At 36.6% G+C, this 16,520-nt stretch overlaps 1 protein-coding gene across 2 annotated transcripts; it reads right to left on the reverse strand.

Moving 5' to 3' along the window:
• Positions 1-683: 683 nt before the first annotated feature.
• LOC106713607 (putative ribosome-binding factor A, mitochondrial) lies at positions 684-16,505 on the reverse strand. 2 transcript variants are annotated; one of them, XM_014506440.2, is made up of 6 exons: positions 16,337-16,505; positions 16,064-16,265; positions 11,104-11,272; positions 10,563-10,702; positions 2,786-3,043; positions 709-1,026 (listed from the first exon to the last, which is right to left on the reverse strand). In XM_014506440.2, exons 1-6 carry the CDS (start codon positions 16,429-16,431, stop codon positions 844-846), a joined length of 1,047 nt encoding a protein of 348 aa, XP_014361926.2. In that variant the 5' UTR covers positions 16,432-16,505; the 3' UTR covers positions 709-843. The 2 variants fall into 2 exon arrangements, with proteins under 2 accessions (XP_014361927.2, XP_014361926.2); XM_014506441.2 differs by lacking the exons at positions 16,064-16,265; positions 16,337-16,505 and adding an exon at positions 15,897-15,933 and having other exon boundaries at positions 684-1,026.
• Between the last annotated feature and the right edge of the window lie 15 nt (positions 16,506-16,520).

Consider the following 16,520-nt stretch of genomic DNA (forward strand, 5'->3'; position numbering starts at 1 on the left):
ATGAAAAGAGTGAATTTTATTCTAGAGAGTCCGTTTGTTTTAAATGTGAGTTAATATCAATATGACTTACTGTGGGTGAGTCCAAAATCTCTGTATAAAACATATCATCATTCCTGTCATTATCTTTGACAACACATAGATTTTGGACTCAGAAATTCACGGATATTTGTTAAGTGACAACTCAAAAGCTCGGTTTTACTTTTATAATAGTTTGTTCCATTGCTTTTAATTTTTTTACAAAATTTGTGTTGACTTACCTTCCACTTTACTAGAGCTTGAAACATACTATAACAAATTTGTTTCTATCATCCTTTTGGATTAAGCTGATCAATTGGATCGTTAACTTTTATTATAAAAAAAAGGATTGAACTTTATGCCCTAAAAAGGTGATATAATTGGTTGAAACAATTCATAACACACCGTGAGCTTTTGTGCGCTGTATAGATGAGTAAAGCCAGACATATTGATTGGTTTTAAGTTTAGCGTACGTGCAACGTGCAATGTGAACAAGGATACCAAATAAAACACTGCTTGAACTAATACTAACTTTATGTACAAATTTCTACATAGACACGTTTTATTTATTTTTATTTAAACATCTGGGACAAAAATTGCTAATAAGATTTCTCGTTTAATGATAAGTTGCCTTAATAATTTTTTAACTGCTTGGAACAGACACATAGAAGTACATAGTACGACCTAAATATATGCAACGCGAAAAAATCTTATCATCCCGACAGTCGGGCTATAAGTAACGCTTATAATCCGATTCTTGCCATAGACTCGTCTCTGGCTTTTTAATTTATTTAAAATTCGAATTTCCTAACCTAACCATATTAAGAACTACTTTAACGGAGGTTTATTTTCACTACTTTGTAAATGGCGTTCATCGTAATCAAGATCGTCATAGTCTTCAAAGTAATCTTCCTCAAAATCTTCATCATATTCATTTACTTCTCTGTCTTCATTTTCTTCGACCCATTCTCGATTATCAAATTTCTGCTTACGTAGTTTACTCTCTAGAATCTAAAAATAAATATATCATTTAATAAAAAATCAAACAAATAACATAATTTTTAACATGTTATAAATGTATAGTAAGAATAGGTTCCTATTTTAATTTGTTTTTTTTTTCAATGTATTTTTTTATGCTTATATTTGGATAACAAAGAATATCGTAATTAAATTAATTATCTACATATATCGTGTCCTTTATTTCTTTAATAATACGAAAGCATGGCTAATATTCTAGACACAATCGCGATAAAGTTTCCTCAATCCTTAAAGAATCTGTTATACTTAAAAGTCATTTAATGGCAGACATTCCCTTAGTATATATTCCTTATACCAAATCTAAACTAAAGGTTAATTTAGAGTAACAGATCATTTAAATGGACGATTTGTGAACAGTTCAAGTTACAAAGGTATACAGAAGCCAACCTACAGTTGATAAAATTACATCATTTATAAAAAAAAGTAACGTTTTAAATTAAAAACTGGTTTCAACACGATTTACGCTACTTTCTCTTGTGCCCGCTGGAAGTTAATCGATATAATACAACAACGATGTAGGTACGTGTTTCATTACAACTTCGCTGTAATTTGAAGTAAAAATACTAGTCCGGTCTAATCGCTAAAACAATAAGTAAAATTCCAAAAAAAACAGATAATGAACAAAAAATAAATTCCATAAAACTTTTTCTAAAGAAATATTTTCTTATAATACCTCTTTTGTGTTCAATTGCAAACACCGGGCAACGAACTAAATTGGCAAGTTCGTAGAAATGCGTATTAGTCACGTTTTCAATAGAGACAAAAGAAAATGCCCTCCGTTAAGTTTTTACAGCCAGTAACTTTGACCCTCGACTTTAAGTCAGAAAGAGAACAAAAATATTTGTTACGTTTATAATATTATCTCGACTCTTTGTTATTTTCCATTGTAAGTATTGTTGAAGGAACAAATGAAATTGTTTATTGATTTTATATCAAACCGTTAGCCTCGCCCGGCTACAATTACTTCGATATCACTCAACAATATTGCTTATTTACACTTGTTTATCAAATATTATTACATTTTACATTATTATTATTATACGATGTTAACAATTTAACTATATAATGCCTATTAATATCAAAAATAGACACATTCATACAAATTATTTATAATTTTACCAAACATATATTCAGCACATATTCGCTTTAGCGTGTTAGTGACCGCAATGCTATTATGCTATTGATATTTCGTAGAATTGACTCCCTATAATACGAGTCCATTAGTATGAACAACTAAATACAGACCTACCCCATAGATGGGCCCGATAGAGGGGGTATTCCCACCATAATTATTATAGTCTAGGGCTCTTTCACGTTACAAATGACTCACCTAACAAAATTAATTACAAATATATACAACTCTAGAAAAATACAATAAAACAATTAAGCAAATTGTGTTTACGTAATTTCGTGATCGAAAAATATGAAAAAGAAAATTAGATATTAAAAATATTGCACTAGTAACTAGGTTATGTTATGTAGTGATATATTTTTATTCAACTTTTACTTTCTTTATAGGTACTTTCAAGACTTTTATCGTGTAGTTTAACCTTTCACAATTATTACGCTTACCAACACACAAAAAATTCTTGAAAATCGAATATTATTTACTGAAATTACCTCATAAAAATAAACTATTCAAGTTACGTAGTACTATAAGTACTCGTATAAAATTATCATATCTGCAGCTTTATTTATTTGTAACTAGCATAGTAATTTGAATATACCATACCTGTCTTCTAAGTAAGAAATCAGCTAATTCCTGTTTCTGTTTTCCAGTGTCGACTTCAGTTCCTTTGTTTTCAGGTGCTCTGTATGTTATCACTGGTGAGTCTTCCTTAAGGCTACTCCATGCATCCTTGCTCCTTCGTCTAGCAGCTAGTAATCTATTCATGATCAATGCGTGATCTAATCCATAAACATTGTGAGTCATTTCTGGCAAGGGATCTTCTGTTACAGGTAGTTCAGCTTCCAATTGTGCTATTTTCGCCTGAAATATTTTCGAATTTTTGTATTCTATTTAATTAAAAAATTAGTAACTCAAGGAGTTGTAATTGTAAAAAATACTTTAGTCATCTGATGACGTTTTACAATCGTTATGTGAGGTACTCTCTTAAATGGGATTAGTAGAGGTTACGGATTACTATTTAGTCAGCATATTGCTCATGTTTTACATTTTTCATTTATTCTTAACAATATTAATAATATTCTTAAATAAATCTTTGTATGGACTTCGTAAATATATTTTAAATTGTAATAAATAGCATCAACTTCATTTATACAAAATAAGAGTATTAATAAATAAGAGTATTAAAACATTCGATGAAGTCTGTATAAAGAACAGCTATAAATATATATTCTAAGAGCTAATTATTTTCAGAGATAATCGGCTTACATTTATGAAAGGGCTTTTCAGAGAAACAGACAAAAGGTTGTCTTGTATTATTGAAAATCATTCTTGTTCTAATTTCGGAATACAAAATGAATAATAATATTTTGTAAAAGGAATTAAGTTATTTTATAACGAAGCTTATATTAAAAGGCTTTGGTTCGGCGCTATACCACCCTCTCTTTCTCCTAACATATTTTTAGCCATGGACTTTGGGTACAAATAGTCTTTATTCCTTTATTTAAAAATTAATAAAACCAAAACATTACAAAATTTCTTACAGCTATTATCGGCGTCGGTAAGTTAGGTTTAGATAGTAATAAAGAGTTCTGACAATTTAGGATCTACGGTTAGGGTTTCGTTTTAAATCCTATACAATAATATAGGCTACATTGTCTTAACATATCGGTCTGTATTATTTGATTACTAGCTTATGAACGCGTCTTCGTCCGGTCGGAATTAAGAAAACCTTATAAATTAGGATAAAAGTTCGTCCAGACTATGTTCTACATCTTTGCCAAATTTCACATAGATACATTTAGCTATTCTGAAGATAATAAAAAACACCGATCACATTATTATACTATCTAATATATAAAATTCTCGTGTCACAGTTTTCGTTGCCATACTCCTCCGAAACGGCTTGACCGATTCTCATGAAATTTTGTGAGCATATTCACTAGGTCTGAGAATCGGCCAACATCTATTTTTAATTATTTTTTTTAACTGCGCGCGGACGGAGTTGCGGGCGACTGCTAGTTACTTTATAATATTACTGAGATATGAAATACTATATGAGATATGAATAATACAAAATATGATGCTATATTTATGTTGCGGACCTTTTTGCTATTTTGATAGCTTATGTAGTTTTCTATTATTGACAATCACATTAGACAATATATTTTGCTTCTTGACGTTTGGCTGTCGAATACCCTTGTTCTTTCTATTTTTTAATTATTTGTTATTTATTTAAATATAGTCATTTGCAGAGTTATTGGTTTGTTCATTTCATTTTGTTCGTTTCATTTTGGTCCTTCACCCGTAAGTTTCCAGCGTACCTATTTTTCATTACGTAACTTTAGTTATTCATTCATTTCGTAGTATTTGCTTTCATTTTCACTACTTTATTTATTTATTTTTTTCACCTAATGATCACCCGCAGTAAAAGTAAAATCATGCCGACAAGCCCTGCGACTAGTTCCCAACATGTAGACACCGTTGCCCCAAGTGAGACGTCTAAATCAAAGTCATCACGTTCGTCGTCCACAATTAAAGCTCAAAGGGCAGCCGTAGAGGCCCTCGCTCTGCGCCGACGTCTTGAGCACGAGCAGGAGCTCGCTGAAAATGAGAGGCAGCGTGAGCTACAGCTGGCCGAACGCGAGAGGCAGCGTGAGATACAGCTGGCCGAACGCGAGAGGCAGCGTGAGCTACAGCTGGCCGAACGCGAGAGGCAGCGTGAAAGTCGACTGGCAGCACGTCGTCAGCAGGTGGAGGAGGGCGAACTGCAGGCCGAACTTGCCGCTCTCGACGCGGAAGCCGCTTCAAGTCGCAGCAGTCGCAGTGGTTCGGCCAGGATCAGCGGGGAAAGAACAGAAAGATGGGTACAAAGTTTAGGACAGCCAGTTTGCGTTGGCGAAAATACAGTTATTAGAGGCATCCCTGCAGTAGGGCGCGAGCAAGTAATGGTTCCGCCTCCCGGCCACCAGGCATCTCTGCCGGCCACTGGGTCAACTGCATCCCCTATTAACCGTTTTTTTTACCAGAAGCAACTTTCAAACGTCACGAGGCCGTCCGAGGCGGCCGTGCTATGCGTTGGCGAAGATACAGGTAATAGAGGCATTCCCGCAGTAGGGCGCGAGCCATTAGTGGTTCCGCCTCCCGGCCACCAGGCATCTCTGCCGGCCACTGGGTCAACTGAATCCCCTATTAACCGTTTTGTTCTTCAGAAGCAACTTTCAAACATCACAAAAGCGTCCGAGGCGGCCGTGTTAACGCGACCGCTCATATCCACGGAGCTTGATCAGAATAGCCTGCTTCAAGCTGTTGCTGACACTGCAGCTGCGGCCAAGGCGCTTGCTACTTCGCACCGTCATAAACATAAGATAGAATTGTTTCCTTTCGACGGAGACGCCTTAACATGGCTACATTTTAAACGTATTTTTGATTTAACCAAAAGCAATTTTTCAGATATTGAAAATATTAGTAGGTTACAAAATGCTCTTCGCGGCGCGGCCCGAGATGCAGTCGCGTCACTGTTACTGGCTACAGACGACCCGACCGATATAATTAGAGCTCTGGAGGAGAACTTCGCTCGCCCTGAAACTATAGTATTTAAGGAAGTCTCCGCTCTAAAAAATTTACCACGTTTTTTTAATTATATAAAAGAATTAATTACGATAACGAATAAGGTACGTAATTCTATATCTTCTTTTAGGAGGCTCTATTTATCCCATTTTGGCGTGTACCACCCTTGGAAACGTAAGCTTCGTGTAGTTCACGACGCCGCAACCACGAATGAGGGCGTCAGCCTAAACTCTTTGTTGCTACCTGGTCCAGATCTGCTTCAGCCCTTGTTAGGTATTTTACTTCAGTTCCGCGAGGGCCGTATTGCTCTCACTGCTGATATCTGGTAAATGTTCCCTCAAGTAAGGATCAGGGAGCAAGATAAGGACGCTCCAATAGTTGTAAAGGGTCAAATTTTATTTCAACAAACGTGGAGGTCTAATGTCGACTGAGACACCGAGTTCCAACCCACGGAAGCATTAAGGTGGTCTGATTGGTTTCAAGAGTTGTCAAAAGTAACTTCTTTGGAAATTCCCCATTGGTGTTCTAACTCTAAAAACTCTGAACCAACTCAGAGGCAGTTACACGTTTTTGCTGATGCAAGTGAGCTAGCGTACGCGTGTGTCGCTCATTGGCGTCTTTTGTACTCAGACGGCAGCATCGAGCCTTCTCTCATCTCTAGTAAGGCAAGAGTTACACCCTTGAAACCTACCTCTATCCCACGTTTAGAGCTCCAGGCCGCTTTAATAGCTTCTCGTCTCGCGGTCACCTTTAAGGACAGTCATAGATAACAACCGGCACATACTTTCTTTTGGACTGATTCTATGACAGTCCTTCAATGGTTACGTAGTGGCGCGGGTTCTTTTAAGCCTTTTGTTGCCCATCGTTTAGGCGAAATTATTGAAAACTCTTGCGCCAGAGACTGGCGATGGGTACCAACAGACTTGAATGTGGCGATGGCGCTACCAGAACGCAATCGATTAACCGCGACGCGTAACAGATGGTTTCGTGGACCATCTTTTCGTTTTAAATCCGTTGAGGACTGGCCTACAGAGCCGAGGTATCACCAAATACCGATGAACTCAGGACCAATAGTTTTGAGTTGGTCGGACTAACTTCCTTTGTCGAAGAGTTACCGACACCTGTCACAGCTATTTTTGCCAATTTTAGTAATTGGCAGCGCTTATTACGTGCCACAGCCCGGGTACTTCAAGCTGCGGCAAAGTTTGGTGTTATTTTGGCTTCCTTTAGAAATTCTAAATTGAAAGACAATGTTGTTTGTGCCCGCCATCCTTCAGCGTCCACTACCCTACCGCCTCTTAGTGTAGATTTTATAAAGGCCGCTGAAAGGCAAATTCTGCAACGAACACAGCTCGAGAGCTTTTCTATAGATTTTCTTCATATCCTGAATTCGAAGCCTATTCCTCCGAACGGTCGTCTCAGAAAACTGTCATCCGCTTTGGGAGAGGACAAATTACTGCGGTTAGCCGGAAGAATTAAAGCCGCAGAAGGCATTGATCCTGACACGCGCTTCCCCATCCTTCTTGACGATCGTCAGCCAGTAGCTAAAGATTGTCTACTCTGCAGAATAAGAAAGTCCTTGCCGATGAACCCGAAAACAGGAGATCTGCCACCTGAAAGATTAGATGAACCTGAAAACAGGCGATCCGCCACCTGAAAGATTAGCTCACCATCGACAGCCTTTTATTTTAACGGTCCTGGGCTACTTCGGCCCCATAAGCGTCACTATCGGGCGCAGGCATGAAAAACGTTATATGGCCCTTTTCACCTGTTTAACTGTCAGAGCTCTTCACCTAGAGATGGTACATAGTCAATCTACTGACTCCGCTATCCTGGCTATTAGAAGGTTCATTGCAAGACGGGGCTCTCCAAATACTGTTTTCTCGGACAACGGAACCTGCTTTGTTGGTGCCAATCGCATTCTCAGAGAGTTCTACGGAGAAAATGTCGAAGATTACACAAGCACTCAAGGTATACTCGGGAAGTTCACCCCACTTGCGACACCTAAATTTGGAGGATGTTAGAAGCGCTGGGTGTGATCATTAAAGGTTCTGAACGCAACATTAACCGAACGAGCTCTAAAAGAAGAAACCCTGAGTAGATTACTGGCCTAGGCAGAAGCCATTGTCAATTCAATGGCGTGATAAGGGTAGTGGACGTTGCAACAGCAGGGGGAACGCTACACTGACCCGTACGAAAGCTGGTTAGGCTCTCCACCTAAGGCCTTGACTGACCTTGGTTTGAATAACCAGTTTGTGCTTAGCTGCACGAGGGGGAGGATGTTGCGGACCTTTTTGCTATTTTGATAGCTTATGTAGTTTTCTATTATTGACAATCACATTAGACAATATATTTTGCTTCTTGACGTTTGGCTGTCGAATACCCTTGTTCTTTCTATTTTTTAATTATTTGTTATTTATTTAAATATAGTCATTTGCAGAGTTATTGGTTTGTTCATTTCATTTTGTTCGTTTCAATTTATGCGGTAAAGTAAAGAACAATACATACTTATCCGGAGAGCATCAAAAAGTAGGAAATGAACACTTAAATGCACGCAGAGTCAATAGCGTATAGAAGAATCCTGCCGAGTCTAGCCGTCGAAAAAAAGAGGAGGGAAGTCTTTAATAACTGCGCAGACATGTACCCCTATATAATTTATACACTGTTCATTGACCTTTGCTAGATATCACGTAATTTCATTTACGAAATGACCGTCTAATGACGTACTTCGACATGATTACAGAGAACCTAAATAAAAAAAGAAAAACGAACACGGCCCAAAGGGTGGGCGATGGATATAACCGTTCAGACTTATTATCTCCACTATCATGTCTTTCTGTAGTGATAGATAATAATCTTTAACGACTTTTATCGCTAACAATTTATAACAGAGAATGAGAGAAACAATGTCAGAACACCAAACGTTTGGTGTTGAAACAATTGGTAAAATCATGTTACATGTTGCAAAACTTCTTCTAGCAAAAATCTTCCAACGTTTAGATGTAATAGGTAGCGATTATTTTTCTCTGATTGAAGCGACAAACGTGTTATAGATTAAGATACAATAGGAAAGACGCACTACGCGGTTGATATCTTCAAGTTCTCATCGTAATGCGCATCTGTCGACGGTGAATCGGAAGCGAACACTCAAGTCAGGGGGTGGGACATCGTTAGCATGTCTGCGTCGTAGATACAAGTCAGCAGCCGTTTAATCGCTAAGCTTTATGTGAGACGTTGTTGCCTGTCTCAGTATATACGCAATTATCATATACGCATTTAATCTACGTCTATACAGAAAAAAGGGACATATAAAGACTTAACACGTCTTATTCAGTACTTAGCTTTATCTTTGAAGCTTTCGTGTATGCTGCAAACTCCTTGTACATCAGTTTTTGTCTCTAAGCTTTATGCGTTGGTGACAAACTGTTGCTGATAAAAGGACTTGTTGCGCAAGTAAAGGAACATTTTTATAAGTGACTAGCTGTCGCCCGCGACTTCGTCCGCGTTTTTGAAAATAGCTTACGTTTCGCGGCTTGTTTGGAGATTGTGAAACAGCAACAACTTTATTTGAACTTTATTTGACAAATAAGTTCCAAGCAGCTTATTCAGAATTTACTTGGACATTGTGAAACAGGTCCTAAGTATAAAAAAATATTCTAGAATAACCATATAATATAAAGTTACTTATTCAGGAGAAGTTGCTACCATTCCTTGTAAATAACTTTTTTTAAACTTAAATATAAAAATTTATGCCATATTATAGTTAATATTAAATCTTCAATCTCTCTCAGTATAATACAGTAACTTCAACAATGTCGAGGCACTTCGGAGCTTATGTGCGCGGCAAATGGATGTTCGTTGTACGTACGGCGCAATGGCGGCTATAGGAACACCGTGTACTTATGTTGTGGAGCGATCGATCGTGCGCCGACCGGGCGGCGTAGACAGGACCTATAGAACTTATACATCTATAGCTAACTCCCTGTCGTCATTTACACAAATTATTCGCAAATTGACTTCATATGATTTATGTTGGCAATTTAAAATAGCTTTGTTGTCTTTGCCCTTCTAAAATATGTGCTTTAACGCATTTTGTTTTTTATTGTATGTTTTCAGTAATCATCGTGTGATTAGAATTCAACCATATTTTATTGAATTCCTTTTTGTATAATAATCTACATATATATATTTATTCTTAATCTTACTAATATTAAAAATGCGAATTTGAGATGGTTGGATTTTTGTTAGAAGGTATCTAAACGGCTCAGCGGATTACGATGAAATTTAGCAGAGCTAATAGTCTGGAAAAACACATAAGCAGCTTATTAAGTCTTTTTTACGCCCACGAAGTCGCGGACAAAATTAAGTAATATTATAAATACGAATGTTTGGATAGATGTATTGACGTGTGTTTTTACGTAACTGAGAATACCTGAACGAATCGATATGATATTTGGAATAGAGATAGACTGCACTGTGAAATAGCGCATGGAATAAAAAAAAAACTTGAGTTAGTAGTTACTCGAGTTTTTTTATTCCATACAAAAGAAGGCGTTGGCGACAGTTAAAACATAAATCAATCAACTGATGTTATTTTAAATATTAAAAACTAGCTTTTACCCGCGACTCCGTCCGCGCGGAATAAAAAAAAAATAGAAAACGGGGTAAATATTATCCTATGTCCTATTCCTGGTTCTAAGCTACCTGCACACCAATTTTCAGTCAAATCGATTCAGCCGTTCTTGAGTTATAAATGGTGTAACTAACACAACTTTCTTTTATATATATAGATTATTGACATAAATTTACCAACCTTCATTTCAGGTGAAAGTTTTGTGTTCAAAGTGAACTCTGTTTTTAGCATATGTCCCACATCAGTAGGAGTGTAGTCTTCACCGAAGTCTGCTACGGTTAATCTTCGATCGAGATCCGCTATTTGTGCTTCTTGTTTATCTACCAAAAAAAAAATTAAAGTGTAATTTTTATATATAGGAAAAGGGGGCAAACAAGCTGCGGTTCACCTAATATCAATTGATTCGACGTCAATGGAGATCCGCAACATGAGAGGAACCGCAGATGCGTTGCCGACCATAATTTTTTACCTTATTAATAATACTATGTGAAATTTTATCCTATGTTCTTACACAGCGTAATCAGGCGAACGCTAATATTGGACGTCAGTACAAAAGGACCCATAAAAATTCAGTGCTTTAAGAATAGATAATAGAAATAGAATAATAGATGCTCTTCAATCGCATGTTCTCGCACAGGTAAAAAAATTAAATCATTTTGTATTTTTTGCTAATAAAGTCTCGAATCATATCCCCAGCAAAAAACACGTAAGTGTTACTTACCTTTAACAAATACAATATAAGGTACTTCCCCCATTACTCTCAAAGTGGATAATTCATGGCGAAGTGCTCCTGCAATAGTGTTAAGCAGACTTTCTGTTTCTTCATCTGTGGAATCGCCTTTACAAACCCAAAATACATTTACTGTTAAGAAATCAGGAGTGACTCTGACCTAAAACAATATTTTCAATTTTATATAATGAATCCTATTAAAGTCCGTATTTAAGGATTTATTTTAATCAAAATTAATATTATAAGAAAAGTTAGAAAAACAATGACACTTGACATAACTAATAAAATATAGTGACATATGACATATCTGTAAATAAAAACTCTATGATGTAGTTAAAAATCTTCAACCAGTGTCTTTAACATCCTCCCTTTTTGACTACATCATTGTGAGTCCAATTTCTTTGGATATCTGAAGAAGCTTTGGTCTGTGGACCGCTTTTGTCAGAATGTCCGCCAATTGAAATTCTGTCGGTACATACTCTACAGTAATATCACCATTTTCTATGAGTTCTCTTATGTAGAAATGTCGTATAGCAATATGTTTAATTCTTCTATGCATTTCAGGATTTTTAGCAATCTTTACAGCTGCATCATTATCAACTTTGAGTTTAGGTACCTCTTTGAGAGTTGATATTTCGTTAAATAATCTTTTCAGCCAGATTATCTCTCGAGCTGCTTCGCTAGCAGCAACTAGTTCAGCTTCCGTGCTGGATATGGCAACACAAGTCTGTCTACGACTGCACCATGAAATTGCTGCTCCTGAATATAAACATAAAATTCCAGACGTTGAACGTCCTGTGGTGGCATCACCCGCATGATCTGAATCACTATAGCATTCTAGGATTCCTGTCTTATATTCCTTTTTGTAGACAATACCGTAGTCCAGGGTTCCCTTAATGTATCTTAAGATTCTCTTGACCCTTGAAACATCTGCAGGAGTGGGCTTATCTAATGCTCTAGATACCACACTTATAGCATAAGCTAGGTCTGGTCTACTTCCAACCATAAGATAGGCCAAGGCTCCTACAGCTTCTCTATAAGGAAATGTAATTTCATCTATTGACTCTTTCTCCAAGTCTTCTTTGATAATAGGTGTTATAACCGCTTTACAATCACTCATTCCAAAACGTATTAAGAGCTTTTCTGTATAATTCTTTTGAGAGAGTTTAATACTAGACTCTGTGTTTTTTATTTCTAGACCAAGGAAGTAAGTTGCTGCTTTGACAGTTATTTTGAAACGTCGTGTCAGCTCCTTCATAACTCTTTTTGATTCAAGTAGGTTGCTTGAAGCAATCAAACCATCATCTACGTATAAAGCCAATATGATTTTTGAGTTCCTTGTGTTTCTTATAAATAAACAGTTATCATTATCACATTGCTTGAAGTTAATAGATGTTAGATAATCAACGATGCATTTGTTCCAGCACCGTGGCGCTTGTTTTAAACCATAAAGGCTTCTCTTCAGCTTGCATACGTTATTTGAACCATCATTATAACCCTCAGGTTGTTTCATGAAGATTTCCTCAGATAACGATCCATTCAGAAAAGCTGTTGACACGTCGAATTGTGTTAGCGTTAGTCCTTCATTTGCAGCTATGCTCAATACAGAACGTATTGTAGCCATTTTGGCAACTGGGCTAAATGTCTCTTCGTAATCAATGCCTTTTCTTTGTGTATAGCCACGAGCTACTAGCCTTGCTTTAAATTTATCAAGAGATCCATCAGCGTTTGTTTTAGTTTTGTATACCCATTTGCATGAAACTGGCTTTCTGCCTTTAGGTAGTGGCACTAAAATCCAAGTTTTCATCTCTTTAAGTGATTTCATTTCACTATTCATAGCTTGAATCCATTGATTCTTTTCTGGACTTGCAAGGGCTTCTTGATATGTCTTTGGATCTTCACCATTTGATAAAACATTTGCTGCAGACATCAAAACATAATCATCATATCGAACTGGTGGTCGTAGTTGAGATCTATCTCTCAATTGTATTCTCGATTCAACAGGTATCTCATCTTCATGTATATCATGCTCAGAGATTTGTTCGTCATTTGATTCTTCATGTTCATTTTCAGTTTGGTCAGGTAAATCATTAAATGGTTGAGGCACATCACAAGTGGGTTCAATGTGAACTTCGGATTGAGATTCAACTTCAGATATTGGCAGATTAAATTCTGGCTCGCATTGTTTCTCACGTTCTTCCTCCCTTGCTTCATGCATTTTATGATTGTCGTTGTTTGAAGATAGCTCAATTTCAACAGAAGATTCTTCAAAAACTTCAGGTTCCTCGAGACCAATAGATTTAATGACATTTTCATTGAACAAAACATCTTTAGATCTGATCAAAGTGAATTTTCCATTTTGTTCACGTTTTAGAAGACGGTAACCATCATCTCCATCATAGCCAATCAATATACATCTTTCAGCGTTCTTAGACATCTTTTTCCGCTTCTGCTTAGGAACATGTGCATAGCATTCTGAGCCAATTATTCTCAGATGTTTGATTGATGGCTTCTTATTAAACCAGAGTTCATATGGAGATTTATTTGGTACTGGAGTAGGTCCAGTCCTGTTGAGGATGTACGTCGCAGTTGATATTAATTCAGCCCAGGCGGCAACGGGTAATTGTTGAGCGTGCATCATACTTCTGGCGGCCTCGACTAATGTCCGGTTTTCACGCTCGCTGCTTCCATTTTGTTGCGGCGTATATGGCATTGTAAGTCTTTGAGATGTACCTTCCTGTCGAAGTATTTTTCTCACTTTCTCATTGTCAAATTCTCCTCCATTGTCCGAGATGATCTCTTTAACTAAATATCCGGCCACTTTGTATTCTTGTAGTACTTGCTGTAGTTTTAAATGTACTTCAGACTTATGTTTGATACAGAATACGTGACGATATTTGGTAAAATCATCTTTGAATAGTACAAAGTACTTATTTTTGTTGAAGGATTCTGGAAAAGGTCCACAAACGTCAGTATGAATGACCTCTCCTGGTGTCTTGGCTCGTTCTCTAGTCCCAAATTTTCGTCTGTGCATTTTTCCATAAATACAGCCAGTGCATAATTCAGAGTCCAGATTAACTTTGAGTCCAAGCTCGTGTTCAATAACCTTCTTAACATGCCTTTTACTTTGGTGGGCAAACCTTTCATGATAAAGTTGCAGGACGTTATCAGTTGCTTCAACAGTGTTTATGTTAGGAGTGATGTTTGTTAAACATTGAATATTTAACTTGTACAGCCCTCCGTTCTTCACTCGTTTTCCAACTAATTTAACTTTGTCGTTCACTTTCAGATAACAAACTTCTCTCTTTGATATGAATTTGCTTTTATCTAACATGTCTTGTGCAGCAAGAACTGAGAAGAGATTTCTTTTAATTTCAGGAACATACCAGACATCATGAAGTCTAATATTTAACCTTTTGCCGTTTACAGTGGAAATTATATCAACCGCTCCTTTTCCAATAGCTTTAATCGTACCACTTGCTGTTGTCACTGTGTTATCTTGTTTGAAGTATTCAAAAGTGGCAAAAATGTCGTTGCGAAAGGTGACGTGATGAGTGGCACCATTGTCGACATACCAGTTATTTGGATCTTCAACTACAGTATTCATAGCTTGGCTTGTAGTGATTTGCATTGCCGAAAGGTTAGTTTGGTTGGTATTTTGGGAGACTGTTGGCTTGGGAGGTCTTCCCGCAGAAATCCATTTTGAGCAGTTCTTTATTTTATGTCCAATTTGCTTACAATATGGGCATTTCAGCTTCTTCCCTTTCCGTTTGACTTCATCTCTATTGCTTGAAGTCACTAAAGCTTCAGCAACAGTGTCTTCATTTTTGCAAAGTAATGCTTTTTCATGAGCACACAGTTGAGACGTAAGACTTTCTACAGTACGATTCTTCTTCGACAGTAAAATCCAACTCGACTTGAATGAGAAATAGGCTTCCGGTAATGTGTCAAGTATTTTGCATATTAACAATATATCCGGGAGATCAGACTTCTCATCTTTCGCTAGTTCAGTCTTCAATTCAAACCAGAGGTTCTTGATCTTAGACAGATGGGTAGTCATGTCGTGTTCAGGATTCTTTTTGTAACTGAAGAATTGCATACATAAATCATACGATCGGTCTTCGGAAGTTCCATCATAGAGACGGTGAAGCTCGTCCCATACTTCTTGAGCAGTACGAAATCTCATAATTTTCTGTACATTTTCATCAGACATATTTGCTGTGAGTACCAGCTGTGCTGCGCAGTCAATTTCATGATACTTCTTAAGAGCTTTTTCATAAGCAGCCCTTGCTTCCTCTGACGCAACATCATTGTCAGATAGCACTGGCTTCTTTAAGGTACCATTTATTGCTCGTTCCAAATCATTTGCCGAACCTCGAAGCAGTAGGGTTACCTTATGTTTCCAGGTTGGCCAGTTTGCAGCACATTCCAACTTTCCAATATTAATTTCAAATTTGTTCATGGTAACGCTAACGCTCTGCTACCATATTAAAGTCCGTATTTAAGGATTTATTTTAATCAAAATTAATATTATAAGAAAAGTTAGAAAAACAATGACACTTGACATAACTAATAAAATATAGTGACATATGACATATCTGTAAATAAAAACTCTATGATGTAGTTAAAAATCTTCAACCAGTGTCTTTAACAAATCCTACTATAATTTATTAGTTGAAGTTGACGTTTTCTTTGAATATGCTATATTATTTTTGTATTTAATTAGTAAGAATGGTCACATACTAATGGAAGCTTAGAAAAACATCACTAAATGTATTGTTTACTCTAAAATAATGTATGTAAATCATATCTGCAGGAAACAAAAGGTGCTAAACTTAAATGTTTATGGTAATTTTTGGCAAGAAAACTGCTATTTACTTCATACAATTACATACAGAATTATTTTTGGCATGCACTATATGGATCCAAATGGCAGTAATTAGAACATTACCTTCGAAATTTCGATGCCTTTGCCAACTATATTGATAGCAACTGTTCCGGTGGACATAATATCAGTTATGTATTTCATAAATACTTTATTTAAAACTGCTACTCTTCGTATTCCTCGTTTACCTGGTTCGTTCTTTATTTTTGTCAAACTTTTGATACTAGGCATTGGATTTGAATTCATCGTTTCCGACGGATACCACTGTCTAAAAAGGAATATACGTGAATACAAGATCAATACCAATCATCAAATTAAATACATTAATAAGTGGTTTACTTTTTCATTTTAGGGTTAATCATTTTCGTAAGTTTAATCCCTTGTTTTTTCACACTGTGTAGCGTAGCAGAAACATGATAAAACCGTCGTAACATTTTAAGGCTACACTATTAAAAATTTATTTAATTTTTATGTACAACAAACATAACCTAAAATATTCTTGGATAAAAATAACAACAAACGG

Source organism: Papilio machaon, chromosome 16 (genome assembly GCF_912999745.1).
Source record: "Papilio machaon chromosome 16, ilPapMach1.1, whole genome shotgun sequence".
Taxonomy (NCBI): Eukaryota; Metazoa; Arthropoda; class Insecta; order Lepidoptera; family Papilionidae; genus Papilio; species Papilio machaon.

Coding starts and splice junctions, on each gene's coding strand:
- LOC106713607 (XM_014506440.2), bottom strand. CDS start 16,431: ATGTTACGACGGTTTTATCATGTTTCTGCTACGCTACACAGTGTGAAA. Junction 10,703..11,103: donor TTATATTGTATTTGTTAAAG/GTAAGTAACACT, acceptor TTTTTTTGGTAG/ATAAACAAGAAGCACAAATA. Junction 1,027..2,785: donor ATTTCTTACTTAGAAGACAG/GTATGGTATATT, acceptor ATTTATTTTTAG/ATTCTAGAGAGTAAACTACG.